Raw genomic sequence first — 15,337 nt, forward strand, 5'->3', positions numbered from 1 at the left:
TTTAGCAGTCCTTTTTTTTTTTTTTTAACTGGAAGAGAGAGGGTCTTTCCTGCAGAAAAACAGGTTCCCTGGCAAAAGGTGGCCTTCGGAAGCACTTAAACAGGAGAACACAAAGGTTGGTCTAAGAAAAGCATGATTGACAAGACACACATTAGTCTGACTGCAGTGCAAGAGGGTCCCCATGGGCCCCATCCCAATGCAGAAATAAACAAAGGATCCACATATCTTTGTGTGTTTTTTTTTATTGTCATTTTTACAGCTCACCCTTGTAGCTGCCCCCAACATCTCCCTTCCTGTTTTGCAGGCTCAAGGAGATTGGGGGAACAAAGATGGGGTCTGGCCCCCTCCCCCAACCCCACCCCAGACCTCCAGGCTGGAGGAGAAGTCACAATTACAAATGATCACAACAATTAGCGCCGGGGCTCGGGAGATCGCGAGAGAGCGGGGTCCCAGCTTTGCGCTGTCTGAGGGGCTGTTTACTTGGCCTTGCTCTGGACGCGATGGAACTCCTTGAGCCTGTAACCCAGATTCAAAACAAAGACCAACATAAACTCCCAACGTTCGCATGCCTGCAGTTGACCAGCGCGGCCGGAGCTGGGGTGGGGTGGGGGGGCCAGGGTTGGGGAGATGGCGTGGAGGTACTTCTTTTCTCCCTTCCTCTATTCCTGTCCCCTGCGACCAGGACAGCGTCATTCATTTACCTTGGAGGGTGGAGGTGGGGGTGCAGGCAGGGTCATTGTAGAAGACAAAGCATTTCATTGGCAATGGGAGACGTGAAGAGGCCATTAGAAAAACCTGGTGTTTTGGAGCTGCTTAAAAGGGTTTATAGGTGCATATGCTGCTGCCTGAGCACATGTGTCGCCCGCATCTCCCCTCTTGAGATGTGTACTTTCATGTTTTCACGTCTAATGCTGAGATGTGAGTGAGGGCTCTCTCTGCCCTTGGAGAAGCCCGGGCCCCTTTTTGAGTCGGTTACTCTCCACTCTCTCCCACTTTATCTCCCTCCTTCCCTTCAAAACTTCCAAATAAAAACTGTGTAAAGGTAAAGGTAAAGGCCCTCCCGTTGATCATCGATTTGCTCGAGCGGGCCCAGTAACGTCTCCATTGGAGACTTTGTTGTTACTGTGTCTGGCATATCGAATACTCTCGGTAGCTTGCCGGGCTCTCCGAGAGGGGCGGAGGAATCGAACTCGGGTCGGCCATGTTGGCTGCGTGCAAGGCAAACGCCCTACCGCTGTGCTATCGCTCCAGCCCCAAAAACTGTGTAATTTCAAAAAAAAAAATAAAGGTTTGTAGCAAGTAGGCGGGGTCGGGGGTGTGGTGGGCCACGCTCGTGCCCAGGTGGGCGGCATGGTGAGCTTCGGGGTCTGTCCAGACTTGGTTCTGGGACTAGTGTCCAGGTCATGTGGTCAGGGAGAGAAGAGAAGGAAGCTGGGGAGTGAGTGATGGTTTGGGTGGAGGGGGTGTGGAGGCGCTTCTGAGCGTGGCCCCATGGCTTCCCGCTGAGTGGCTATGGGCCACTCTTTGAGCTGGACTCTGCTCTGCCTTCCAGGGGGCACTCTGGGGCATGAATGAAATGGGACAAAGTGAGGACAGTGCCTGCAAGTTGCAGAGTCTCCAGTAGCGGCTAGCAAGGCAGGAAGCCCCCCACACCCAGGAGCTCCCTCACCCGGAGGGATGCCGCGGTGTGGGGCCAGGATTGGGAGTGACTTCAGACGACACATGCCACCTCCCGGGGCCATGGGGAGCCACGTGGCCAGCTGGATGCCCAAATGGCCCTGTTCTTAGTGACACTGTCCTGGAGGCCGGGCTGGCCAGGCCACACCCTGCTCCCTTGAGCTGCTTCCCCCCGTTTTGGGGGGATAGGGGGCACCTTCAGTGGTGTGCATGGCTTACTCCTGGCTCTGTGCTCAGGGATCACTCCCGGCAGATTTGGGGGACCATACAGTGTGCCAGGATGGCACATGGGTCTGCCGCATGCCAGGCAAGTGCCCTCCCAAGCTGGAGGGGACATGGTGGGAGCTGCAGGCTCTGAAACTGCCAGTCACTTCCTGCTGGCCACACTGAGGAGGGCAGTGGACGGAGGCTCGTGGGGAGGGACGGCAGGGGGCTCTGGGCTGTGGAGATCCCCTCCAGGCCTGCCCCACCTCCACCCCCGGCTCCAGGGCGCCTCACCTGAGGGAGTTGATGTTGATGAAGCCGGTGGCGTCGATGGGCTCGTACTCACCCTGGACGTTCATGCTGTAAGGACAGAGGGGCCTGGTCAGCACCCGGGGCCCGGGCCCGCCACCAGCCCAGAGCAGCCGGATTCCCTGACGGTGTTGACACCGGGAGGGTTCCCGAGATTCAAGATTTGGCCTCAGTCACCATTTCCCCGCCCCCCTGTGCCCCATGACAGAGGCCCCAGACAACACATCCTTTCGGGAGCCCCACCCCGGTGGTCACCCCCCATCGCGGGCCAGCAAGTGGGGCTCCAGGGTCCACCCCAACCCCCCCAGGGCTGAGCTTCTCTCACTCGCTCAGAGTCTCCAGGGAAACCTTGGACTCTGTCTCCACCATCATTCATTCATTCATTCATTCAGGTGTTCCTGAGGCACCTCTGACCCCTGCAGGAGCCCCAGGGCGCGGGGGGGGGGGGGAGTAGGGGTGGGGGTGCACAGGCAGAAGCAATCCATCTCCCATCTGCCCCAGACTCAGCCGGGTGGCTCTTCCAGGACAAGCCTGTGGTTGCAGCTCAGACGCCAGTCTGGGGGGGGGGTCCCCTCTGGCCGCTTCCCACCCTAAATCAGCCCCTGTCTCCATGGGCTGGAGCCCCCAGCCTCAGCACAAAGCCGTCTCAAGGTTCAAGTGACAAGGCAGTGGCCTGTCCCGGCAGGAGCCTCTTCCTAGAGGTGAGCCAGGGAGGGAGGGCCAGGCCCCAGCAGCCCGGGGACACTTGACGATGCCCCCCCGCCCTCAAGTTGCTGAGGACGGTGCTCTCATTCCCTTTCTCTGACCTCCCAGGTCCTGAGAGCTGGCGCAGTGCACCCCCCCTGCGCCCAACACCCCTTAGCCCTGCAGGCTGGGCCTCGGGTCCCGCAGACCCTGGGACACATCAGCAAGGGGCTGACGGGGACTCGGGAGAGCAGAGACAGTCCCTGTCCCCGGGGATCCCCCCGAAAGCACCAGCACCCTGGAGTGAGTGAGAAGTGGCTCGAGCCGGCACCAACCACCCTCCCGCACAGACCCAGCTCGGGGGTCCTTTGGAAGGGTCTCTGCCCGGGGCTCTCGGCAGAATCCCCAGCCCACCCCCCCAAATCAGCGACTGCACTGGCCCCTTTCCCACCGTCTCTCACGTGTCCAAACAAACCCGCACCCCCGGGCCCCCACGCCGAGATCCCTCCCCCGCCCCCGGCCCCCCACCCCCCGCCCCGTCCCGTGTAGCCACCCAAGAGTTCCGGGGCATGTTTCTTCAGAACTAAAAATCCTCTTTTCAAAAAAAAGCGTGGTGTGTTTGGGGCGGGAGGGGGGTGGAAAAAGAGTTTCCAATGATTCTCCCTCCCCTGACGGCCCGCAGCAAACCTCTGTGCTTTTATTTTTGCTCATTGGAGTGGCTCTGACCTGCTCTATAATTACGTTACTTTCTACCCACTGCGTGCGCCATTTCCACTCCTGCTCCCTCGCGCGGCCCCCTCGCTGGTCCCCGCGAGGCTGTCACTCAAGGCCTTTCAAGCCAGCGATGTAGAAATCAAAAAGAAAAGGGAAATGGTCGGAGACACAGTGAGAATAAATGCTCCTGCTTTTCTCTCTTTTTTTCCCCGTTCCCTTTTTACTTTATTCATTTAATCTCCCCGAGTGCGACTGTAAGGCTTAATGAGGGGTTGGGCGCATTATTAGCGACTGTTGATTTGAAGGGGGAGGGAGGAGAGAGCCCGAGAGAGAAAGAGAGAAGATAATTTGACATTTACCCCGACTGATCCAAACTGATTCGGTTATATTTATGGCTTATAAAGTGTTTAGAAAGATTGAGGGGGTGGGGGGCACTCAACGTGGCAGAGAGACGGCCAGGAAGAAAATAACGCTGACTCCAGCCAGGACTGGCGCCGAGCGCCCGCACGCCTGGCGCAGGGATGCCGGGCCGGTTCTCGGGCCGGGCAGGTGCTGCAGCCTCGCCCTCGGCCCCAGCCCCAGGGTGCCGCTGCCTGCCCAGCCACTCTCCTCCTCCTCCTCCTCCTGGCTTTCGGGAAGGGAAGGACCTTCGTCACCCAGAGGGACACGGGGCTGCAGCCCCCCAGTGCGAGGCATCCCGGAGAACTCGGACGTGCTGGTGTCTCTCAGAGGGAAGGGCCCCACGGTGCCCGCGTCCACACACATCTTGTTTCCTCCAGAACCTTCCCGAGGCTCAGGGAGGGCCCCTCGGGGGCCTGGGCCCTTCCACCTTCTGACACGAACCCTGACATGCCACCTCCGGAATACTGATCAAGCCCACCTGCTCCTCACCACGCCCAGGCTGCACACCGGGGTCCAGCCCCCACCATGGGTCACGGGCCATGAGTCACAAGCCACGGACTATGAGCCACGAGCCATGGGCTCCAAGCGCCCGGCCCCCACCTCTTTCCAATTCTGTCTCCAGACCCTCGGGATGCACGATCTAACCAGCCACCTTCTTGAGGACCCCGCACTGGGCCCCACTGTTCTTGGAGCTTCTGGAACCTTCTGGGCTCTCCGGCACCTGACAGCCCCCGAGAAACTCTCTGTGACCCCTTAAGGAGAACTGCCTCCTGGAAGCTTCTCCGCAGCCCGGTTGCGATGCCCGCCAGGCCTCCTCGAGGCCAGGGGCCGCTTCCTGGCCCCAACCCGGGGCACAGCATGGGAGGGGGCGCCGCGTTGGGAGGGGGCGCCGCATTGGGGGGGCACCTACCTCACCAGCTCCTCGTTGTACAGGGACAGCGGCGACTCGCGGCCCAGGATGTACACTTGGCCCTTGAACACCTGCACCTGCACCTTGCCCTCTACGCGCTCCTGGGACTTGGCGATGCAGTGGCGGACGAACTCGCACTCGGGGCTGTGCCAGAAGCCTGCGTGGGGGACAGCGGGGTTCCCATGAGCCAGGGTGGGGGGCCCGGGGGGCCTGGTGGGCTGCGTGTGGTGGGGAGGGGTGTCTGTCTCTGTCCCTGGGGCGCGGCCACCTCCCAAGGGCCAGGAGGAGAGGAGGGGGCCTCGGGGGAGCACTTGGGTGGCGTGAAGTCGGGAGTCACCTCCCCGCCTGCGGAGGGGGTGCGGCTGCCCCCCACATCCACACTGCCTGGAAGAACCCCCAGTCTCTCCTGTCAGGGGGAGGCGGGGGAGGTTTGGGAAATGGGAACACCAATGTCACAGCAGTTATGGGGGCTGGAATGTGACCCCTGGAGTCCACCTGGGAAGCGCCTGGGGGGTGCGCTGGGAAACGCACCCCTCCCGGCCTGTCCTGAGCCTGACCTCTCACCCTCGCTGCCGGGGCACGGGTCAGGTTTCCTGAGGAGCTCCAGGAAGGTGAGCTACCTGGGCAGCTGGGGGCCAGATGGTGCCAGATGTCCCCGCTAAGGGTCAGGTCAGCTCTGCGGCTATTGTAGGAGCCAGACGCCCGTGGGGGCACCTGGGAAGGGGCTCTGTGGGAAAGGGGGGCTGCACCCGCCAGCCATAGCCACCACCCCCACCCCCGCCTCGGCCCTGTGCAGGATAATTAACCCCTCCCCTGGGCTTTGGGGGGCTTGATAGGCAGAGCCCCGGGTGTTCTGTGCTTGGTTTAAAGCTCAGGGATGCCCCGGCCCCTCACTGCATTTGGGGAGACGGCCCCCCTCCCCCAGGAGAGCATGTCCTGAGTCTGACCCCTGACCGACAGGGCCCCAGACTCCCCGCGAGTGAGGATGCTGGTGAACCGCATCCCGCCAGGCCCTGCCATCCCTCAGATGGACTTGGGGGACCAGAGCACTGAGTCCCCCGGCCAGAGATGGAGCCAGAGAAGGGCGCCCCCACCCTATCCCAGCCCAATCCACCTCCCTTCCCCTCGACTTTCCCAGCACACCAGGCCTGGGGCGGAAGCAGCGGGCTGGCATGCCATGGGGTGACCTGGGCCATGGCTGCGCTGTGGGTGGGGCCAGGCAGCCCCCTCCCTGCTCCTGGGGCCAGGAGTGGTGGCTCACTCACTGAGCACTGGCCGTCCTGAGCAATGGCCTGGACCACCTCAGATGTGGAGACTGAGGCACAGAGAAACACAGTCAAGCTAGTCCCTATGCGGCGGGAGCCCCGCCGAGGTCTGATTTCCTTGAAAGCACATCACTGCATCTGGGGGTCTTGGGACAGGACCGTCCCCAGAGTCCGTGCCGCCCGTCCCCCTGACCTGCCGAGCTGCTCTCAGTTCACGGCCCCGTGTCCCCCTCAGCCCTGGGATCTGGACAAGCCTCTGCTTCCTGGCACCGGCCCAGCCTGGTTCCCCCACCCGCCCCAGCACGGTGCTTGCAGTGACTCTGGAATCCCCAGGCCTGTGCTGGGATCCGCTGAGAGGGGGCACATCAGGTGACAATGGCATTCACGCACCTGCCCGCACCTGGGCGGGGGCACCACTGGGGACGATGAGGGCAGCAGTGACACCAGCCAATACCAGAGTCCCGGAGTCCCCCCAAGGGGAGCCCCCCCCGCAAGGAGGAGCTCTGCACAAGAACCAAATCTCAGCCTCCCCCCAGCAGCTTGGCAGTGGCGCCTGTTTCTCAGGTGAGGAAGATGAGGGGCGGCAGAGAGGTGGTGCTGGCACCAGGATTCTGCCTGCCCCAGAGCGTATGTCGGAGGGCTGCACCCCCGGCACACTCTGGCCATGGCCGGACATGGAGCTGCCCGCTGCTCTCCTTTCCAGCTATGGGGGGACGGCACCCGCCCTGCTTGCGGCCAGCTAGGGTTCGATCTCGGAGCCCCACAGGGCCCCCTGAGCCCTGCCTGGGGTCAGCCCTGAGCACAGAGCCGGGAGTGAGTCCTGAGCACAGAGCCAGGAGTCAGCCCTGAGCACAGAGCCTGGGGTCAACCCTGAGCACTGAGCCAGGAGTCATCCCTGAGCACAGAGCCAGGACTCACCCCTGAGCACTGCCAGGTGCACCTCCTGTGACCCCGCTCCACACAATAAAACAGTAAATATTAGTTTCAACTCCTGGACCAAACAGAACTAGACACGGGGCCAGATTTGGGGAGCCCCCACCCCGTTCTACAAGGGGAAGGTAGGTGGGTGTGGCTCAGGAGACCTGACCGCGGCACTGCTGGGCCTTCTGTGATACTTCCCAGGGCTGCCTGCCCCACGGCCCCCAAAACTCCCTGGCCTCTGGGACTCCCAAGAGCTGGGCAGGGTCCCCAGGGGTCAGATGAAGGAGGGGGCCGGGGCACCGAGGAGACCTTCTCTGAAAGCCCTGATACCCCTCCCTTACTCATCCCTGCCCGGGTCCCGGACAGGGCTGGCGGGCGGGTGGGGAATGGGGGATGCTGGGCAGGGTGCCCGAGAGCTGGGGGTTGGGGGGGATACTGGGCAGGGAGTCCCGGGGGGGGATGGGGGCTGGGGCAGGGCGGCGGAGGGGCGGCGCGGGACCACGCACCCGTGTAGACCAGCTCGGCGAATTTCAGGCCGAGGCCCTGCTTGATCTTGCGCACCTCGCGGTCCATGGTGAAGGCCTCAATGTCCAGGTGTGCGTGGTACAGGATGGTCCCCGCGGGGGTCTCGTAGATACCTAGCCATTTTTCCAGGCAGGGGGACAAGGAGGAAAAAGAGAGAGAGAGAGAGAGAGAGAGAGAGAGAGAGAGAGACGCGTGAAACCCAAACTGTCAGCAAATGACAAAAAGGGAAAAAAAAAAAAACTACTAATAACGGCACTCCTGACAGGAGCCGCCCGGGCCATTCAGGCCCAGCTTGCCGCCGAGCTCGCTGTCATTACGCGCACGCTGGGGCCACTACAGTCCACTCTGCGGCTTGCGGAGAAAATGTCTAGATGCCCCCCTTTGAAGAGGCCCTCAGGCGCTGGGAAATGACAGGGTTTCGGCGCTGCGCCCCCTCCCCCCCCACGCGTGCCCACCGGCCCGCGCCTGAAAACCTGTAATTAAACCGACGTCGATGGAGCCCGGCATCTCGGCGATCCCTTCCTCCCGCCCGCCCGGGAGTCAGGGGCTGCACACACATGTCCACATGCACACATGTGCACGCGCACACACACACACACACACACACACACGCACGCACACCGCCCCGGGCCCGCCGAGAAACAAGAGTCCTGGGCAGGCTGGAGGCCAGTGGGCTCCCCCCGGAGGACTGGCCTACGGTGGACCTGAAGCTGAGTCTGGGGGTGCCTGACTGGGGCCTCTGCAGCTGACCAGGCCAAAGAGGACCCCGACTTCCTCCTAGCAGCTCAGACCCGGCCTCTGTCCACCAAGCACCGGGGCTGGCCCGCGGGCTCAGGAAGGGCCGCGGGTGCAAGGGGGTGGTCAGCGGTGCTGCGTGTGCACAGCTGGACTCCCCGGGACCCGGGCAAGCCGCTCAGCCCTGCCCTGCACGTCCTTCCTGCCTGCCCCCCAGAGCCTGGCATCAAGGGGTGAGGTATCACTGAGGCTGAAAACGCACCATCTCCCCCCACTGATACTTCCTAACACCCACCCCCTCCTCGCCCTGTGGACCGGGGGTCCCTGCAGCCCCCCACAATGCCCGCCCACACAGGAAGAGCCACTCTGCAGGGCACCGCCGGCCATAGGTGTTAGCCCAGCTGGGCGGGGACAGAGCGGGGGTGGGAGGGCGGAGAGGCAGGTGGAGTGGGGTCCCTGCACCCCCACAGCCGCTCAACTGCCAGGCCTACTTCACCAGGATTTTCAAAATGCTAAAGCAAACACCAACCAAAAGGGCTGGAGCAATAGTCTGGTGGACGACAGCGTTGGTCTAGCATGCAGCTGACCCAGGTTTGATCCCTGGCATCCCATATGGCTGAGTTCTACCAGGAGTAATTCCTGAACACAAGCCAGGAGGAACCCCTGAGCACTGCTGGGTGTGGCCCAAACACTAAAAAAAGTTCTTTCAGAACCTAGGTCTGGGGGTGGGTTGGGGGACAGACACCCCCTCCCGTGAGAGCCTCTGGTCTGGGAGTCGGGAGCTACAGGAATGTCTGGGCCCCAGGAATGCCTCTGGGCAGCATCCGCTCATCTGACAGGGGGCCCAGAGCCGGTGAGGCCCCTCCCCACTGGGGGGGTGGTGTCCACGAAGGGGCAGAGGGCAGCCCTGTCAGCCCAGCCAGAGCCCAGGCTCGGGTTGGTCACAGCCTCCCTGGGAAGACAACACCCTGGTCCCCAGGCTGACGTGGGAAACCCAACCCGAGCTTCTGGGGGTGCCCTGACCAGCCCCAAAGGCAGTTCGACCCTCCCCCCTTCCCAGGGTGCCTGAGGAGACACGGAAATGGGGGTGGGGGTGGCCGAGGGCAGACTCCCGAGCTACTGAGAACACTGATAGACGGAGCTGCTCTGCCGAGACCAGGCTGTGACCCTGGGCCCCAGAAAAAGGCCCAGACATTAGCGTCTGTTCACAGAGGCACACGAGGGGCCGGGGGGTTACGGGCACAGAGAACCTCAGAGTTCTTGACCACCCAAGGAACAACAACCAAGATTCAGAGAATATCCTATGGATCCCAGCAAGTCAGGGGCCAGCCACGGAAGACAGGGGCTGACCATGGAAGGCAGGGGCCGGCCACAGAAGACAGATGTTGACCACAGAAATCAGGGGCTGACCACGGAAGACAGGGACTGGCCACGGAAGACAGATGTTGACCACAGAAATCAGGGGCTGACCACGGAAGTCAGGGGCTGGCCACGGAACAGAGATTGACCATGGAAGTGAAGGGTCAGCCATGGAAATCAGGGCCTGAACATGCATGTCACGAGTGAGCACATCCCTCCCTTGGGGGGCTGGAAATGCACCTTCCCAGGCTCCTTGGGAAAAACTGTGTTTCCCGAGTCGTCACCCTTTTCCCTGACTCTCCATGGCCTGGAGCACCCCAGCCCTGCACCTCGAGCAGTGTCAGGGACCCCAGCAGCTGGGAAGGGCTGAGGTCGGGGGCCCAGGGGTGCACCTTCAAGACCGGCCCTCCCCTCTCCACGAGAGTAGGGGGAGCGGGTAGAGATAATTTCTGTTTCTTCTGGGGAAAAAAAAAAGAAATAGGACTTAGAAAAAAGGCGCCGTGACAGGGAGGCTGCGAGCGGCCCAGATGCGGTGGCAGCCGGCAGAGGGCCGTGACAGCTGAGCGGGGCCGCAGCGACACTCTCGACACTCTCGGGGCTTGTGTCTATTTTCATCTCCGTGTTTACAGGGAGCGACGGCACTGTCAGCCCGTCAGGCCTGATGGCCGCCAGGGCGCGCGGGGGGCTGAGGCCCGGCCTTGGTGGTGGTGGTGGGGCGGGGGGCGGGGAGACGCTGGCTGGAGCCTCTGAGGTGCCCGTGCAGACCCGGCCTGGGAGGGGGGTCTCCGTGCTGGGCCGCTCCACACTAGCCTGCCCTCCCTCCACATTCTAGAACATTCCATCTGAACAGAGCCTGGGAGGCCTGGAGGGTGGCAGGTGGGTGCGGAGTCCTTCCCAGTCAGAGAGGAGGAGGGAGGGGGAGGGTGAAGGTGGACGGGGGAGGGGTGGGGTGGGTGTAAAGAAGGGGGGACACGGAGGGAGGGGGTCACTGCAGACAGGCCTGGGGACAGGAGCAGGGGTGCAGGGGAAGGGGAGATGCCCCCACGCCCCCTGATTGCACTTACATCACTTAGCCGGCCCCCCCAATAGCTACAATACAGTCCCCCCTCACCCCCCTACCTGTCCACCTGCGACCCTGGCCCTGCCTTGCTGGTGACGCCCCCAAGGCCGCACCACGACCCCCAGGCCCAAGCTGCCGGCTCTGGCCCACGCCCTTGCACCCCGGGAACCCACCCACGCCCCTGCACCCCAGGGAACCCCACCCAGCCCTTTGGCCCTTCAGGAGTTCGGTGACAAGCTCTGTCATGTGGAGACCTATGCCCCCTTCCCACGCAGGCAGGGGAAAACAAGGCGTCGCCTGGGTCCAGCTGACCATGGCAGGTCAGTGCAGACTCAGCCCCTAGAGGGACCACTCCGATCACCTGCCCCAGGACTGGGCTGAACACCCCTCACGTGCATAGGGACCTCAGTCCTCCTTGGGGACAGAGCCTCCCTCTGGGGTGGGGCGCCCCCTAGGGGAGGTCACCGCCACTGGACAGGCTGGAAAGACTCACTTGCTGTCTCCAGTGTGCTGTTGCCAGGACACGGCCTTCAGAACCAGTCTTCAAGTCTCCCCACTCAGGACCCCTTTGCGACACCTCCCAGCCGGCCCTGCTCCCCCCTCTCAAGTCCTCACACCGCCAGATGAAACCCAATCACTTGCCACCTCCTCCAGGAAGTCTTCCTGGGATAGCCCTGCCCAGGCTTTTCTCATACCCCTCTCAGCTCAGGTGTTGAGTTGTCTCCAACCCTGCAGGTGCCCTTCCACAGGGTCTCGTCCCTCTCTTTGCCATGGGGGAGGAGCCATGTCCCTCCAGCGGGTCCTGATAGCATCTGAGACACATCTACGATTTCAGCGATCGTTGCCCTGGACACAGGGGGGTCCTGGACCCACAGCTTCAGAGGGGCCGAGGCCGCCTTTCCCTCTCAGGGCTGCCTTCCCTGTGCGGGGGTCCTGCACCCTACATGACTCGGGGTCCGTGGCCCCCTGCGCTGCCGGGCTGGGAGCTGCCTTTGAGTTTTTCCGTCTGTGGGTGCCATCCCCCACCCCACCCCACTCCCGGGGCAGCACTGTGCAGCTCCCAAGGGCAGGAGACAAAGGGACGCTGAGTCAGCTGTGGGGATGGGAAGATGAATGGAGCAGCTAATTAGCAACATTGTCCCTGGGCCCTGGGGAGTTCCAATCAGGCTTCTGGGGGACAATGGCTGGGCACAAATCCGCCAGGAAGAGGCAAAAATAAAAGCCCCCCCCCCCCATCCAAAAGATGCAGTGATGCCACCCCATGCCTCCCAGTGCGGGGAGGGGGGGAACAGGGATGGAGGCCAGAGACCTCGCCAAGGCCATGGGGGATGAAGGCCCCATATCCGGCCCCCCAGCAGTCGCGGGAACCCCAAGGGGGCTGAGCACGTCGGCAGATGCACCTCCCCCACCGGGAAGGGCAAACTCACAGGCGCCCCCTAGATCTTTGGGGGGGTTGGGGCGCCCTCAGGTCTGTGGTCAGGGCTGCGAGCACATTCCAACGGGTGGGCAGAGACCCCACTGTCCACGCCGGCCAGGGGCACCTGCCCCATCCCTGGCCGGGTCCCCACCTGCTGCCTCTGAGACCCTGGGGCCGGCCCTCCCCACTCAGCCCTTCCGTCCTTGAGGGGGGGGCATGGGGGGGTCTGAGCCAGGCCCAGGTGACTCGGCCCATAGACCCACCTCGAGACTTCATCCCGATGAAGCGGTTCTCCACGATGTCGATGCGGCCCACACCGTGCTTGCCCCTGAAGGGGGGAGAGATGGGGGTGGGTGAGACGCCCCCCAGTGGCCGGCCGGTCTCGGTGCAGGTGGGAGAGCCGGGTTGGGCCAGGGTGGCCACAGTCTCAAGACCACCATCCTGGGGCTCCCACTGGGTGTCGCGGGGTGGGGGGGGCATGGCAACCTTGTCACGGGCCCCTCCCCAGACCAGTGGCCCCCACCTATGGGGCTGAGGCCAGGCTGCCAGGAGTACCCAGCTGTGCCGGCCGGCTGGCCCCAGGGGTCCTGGCGGGGTTAGGGGGACAGTCCAGATCTGCAGATACTCACGCAACTTCATTCAGGTACATGAAGAGCTCCAAGGACGTGTGGTGGCTGGTTCCATCCTTGACATTGGTCACCTTCACAGGGACCCCTAGGAAGGCAGGGGGGCCCCGGGCTCAGCCAAGGGGCCGGGCCGGCTCCCCTCCCCTCCCCCGCCCCCTCTCTGGCCTGCAACACCTTAAATGGATGTGACAGATATGGGGTCCAAATGACTCTCGGGAAGCCCCGTGTGCAGGGGGGCCCGCGGGGGCGGGGGGGAGGCCGCCCCCCAGAATGAAAGGGAAAACGCAATAAAAACGCTCCCCCCCACCCTGCCCATTCTCTCGGCCCCTTTTGCATTTAGGGGTCGTGAAATTGGAACCAGGCCCCGAACTAATTGAATTTCACGCTCCACCATTGTCTTACGCCCGCGTGGCCTTCTGTCCCACCAGCTACGGGCCCGCAGCGCACCGAGTGCAGACACACGCGGCCCCCCCCCCCCCGCCCCGCCCCACCCACCCCAGCATGTCTGGCAGGCCGAACCCGCACCCCAGACCCGCACCCCGGACCCGCCTGCAGCCCCCCGGCCGGTGGGGTGACCCGGCGTCCACTCGGCCAGCAGGCCCGCGAGGTGCTGGACAGGCCGAGGAGGCTGGGGTGGAGAAGGGCAGGGCCGAGGGGGGGTGCGGGTGTGATGTGGGGGGGGGATGGGTGGGTTTGGGGTTGACTCTGAATAGCCAAGGGGCACTCTGGAGCGGTGTGAAATGAGCAATAAATGTATCAGGGGCTAACAAGAGCTGTAACAATGACAAAGAAAAGCTGTTCAAAGTTGGCGGTTAATCCCCCACCCATCTGCCCAGCTCATTACCATGGAGCCGGTGCTGGTGCCAATCAGGCCTCAATGGGGCCTCAGAGCCTTTATCGCGGCTGCCGGGGCTGGGCCGCACGGCGGCCCGGCCATTCTTCACCCCCATTTCCAGGGGTTTTATAACTTGGTTGTAAATTGCTATTAAATGTAAGTCGGCCCAATAATGAACCTTGAGCCCCGCCGCCCCCTCCCCCGCCCTCGCCTCTCCCTTTCTCTCCTCCCGGGCCTATTATGGTCCCGCCTGGCCCTGGCCCGCCGGGGCCCCCCAGAGCCACCGACATTGTTGATGCTCGCGCAGAAAGCCTCTTAGCCTTTAAAATAGTTAATAATTAGATTAAAACTTCAAATAAATTAACTAGGGGATGAATGGGGGAGTGGGTGGGGAGGGGTCCGCCCGTCTCGCTTCTTTTCTGCCCAGACAGCCCCCAAATCACTCACACGGCTCCGCCCGGCCGGCCGGCGTGGGCACCCGGCCCTCTGCTCCTGCCCGCCTCTACGGCCAAAGCCCGGGCCGCGGGCTGCTGCTCGTTGTCCCCAACCTCAGAGGTCCCCGGGTATCCTGAGGGGGAACTTGGTCCCCGAGGGGGGTGGAATTCAGGGTTTGAATGGGGGTGCACAGGAAGCGAATGTGGGGAAACAGGCCAGGCACCAAGAGCTATGGGTGTCTGTGGGTGTCTGTGGGCATCTGTGGGGGGTCTGTGGGTATCTGTGTGCATCTGTGAGTGTCTGTGGGCATTTGTGGGGGGTCTGTGGGCATCTGTGGGTGTCTGTGCATATATGTGGGTATCTCTGGGCATCTCTGGGTGTCTGTGTGCATCTGTGGGTGTCTGTGGGCACATGTGGGCATCTGTGAGTGTCTACGGGTGTCTGTGGGCATCTGTGGGGGGTCTATGGGCATCTGTGGGGGTCTGTGGGTGTCTATGGGTGTCTGTGGGCGTCTGTGGGGGGGTCTGTGGGTGTGGGCATCTGTGGGTGTCTGTGGGCATATGTGGGCATCCTTCCTGTGGCCCACACAAGCTCACCCGTCAAGGTTGCACTGCCTGGCAGGAAGCAGAGGCATGAGCTCCCCTCCTCACACCTGTCCTGCTGGCCCTGCCCTCCCCACGTCCCTCCTTGTCCACACTCGCTGGCCCTCCAGCTCCTGCCCTGCCTCCCAGTCATCTAGTCAGTCTCTGGAGGGGTCTCCTCCTGGCATCCCAATTTCATCCCGAGCTGATGTCACTGACCCTCCAAAACGCCAGGGATCTGGTTGCCAGGTGGGCAGAAAGGTGAGAGGGAGCAGCAGAGAGGAGGCCTAAGAGCTGCCCAGTGCCCGGCCTTCCACGGACACATGGGGAAACTGAGGCTCGAGTAGAGGAGCCTTCCCCCGCAGCAGTGCTCCTCTGGAACCAGGGGCGGCTGCACACAGGGCCAGGGGGACGAGGTACCGGGCGGGCGGGAGGGCACCTACCTTTCTTGAACTCGATCTCCAGGACGTCGGGGGTGTTGGGGGCCTTGGTGGGGTCCTGGGTCTTCGTGTACAAGCCGGGAGGCGCTTGGTTCTGCAGAAGGGCGGGAGGATCAGGAAGGGGGTCCCGAGGCGAGCACCGCCAAGTCATGCCAGGCCAGGCCCCGGGCAGCCCCCACCCCGGCAGGAGCCCGGGCTGCAGGCACGGCCCCAGCTGGCGCGGTCCTGTGGGCACCCC

General features: G+C 63.1%; 1 protein-coding gene across 1 annotated transcript in view; it reads right to left on the bottom strand.

Annotated features, from left to right (window-relative positions):
- Positions 1–228: 228 nt before the first annotated feature.
- The window catches only part of ASS1 (argininosuccinate synthase 1), a 32,818-nt gene continuing 17,709 nt past the window's right edge, over positions 229–15,337 (bottom strand). Inside the window, exons 10-16 of the mRNA XM_056108921.1 lie at positions 15,103–15,193; positions 12,812–12,896; positions 12,446–12,510; positions 7,593–7,724; positions 4,901–5,057; positions 2,176–2,241; positions 229–516 (exon numbers count right to left, since the gene is read on the bottom strand). Of these exons, the coding sequence (XP_055964896.1) occupies positions 477–516; positions 2,176–2,241; positions 4,901–5,057; positions 7,593–7,724; positions 12,446–12,510; positions 12,812–12,896; positions 15,103–15,193 (636 nt within the window). The 3' untranslated portion in view covers positions 229–476. The remainder of the gene's footprint in view (positions 517–2,175; positions 2,242–4,900; positions 5,058–7,592; positions 7,725–12,445; positions 12,511–12,811; positions 12,897–15,102; positions 15,194–15,337) is intronic.

The sequence above is a fragment of the Sorex fumeus genome, unplaced genomic scaffold, assembly GCF_029834395.1.
Source record: "Sorex fumeus unplaced genomic scaffold, SorFum_2.1 ptg000233l, whole genome shotgun sequence".
NCBI classification, from domain to species: domain Eukaryota; kingdom Metazoa; phylum Chordata; class Mammalia; order Eulipotyphla; family Soricidae; genus Sorex; species Sorex fumeus.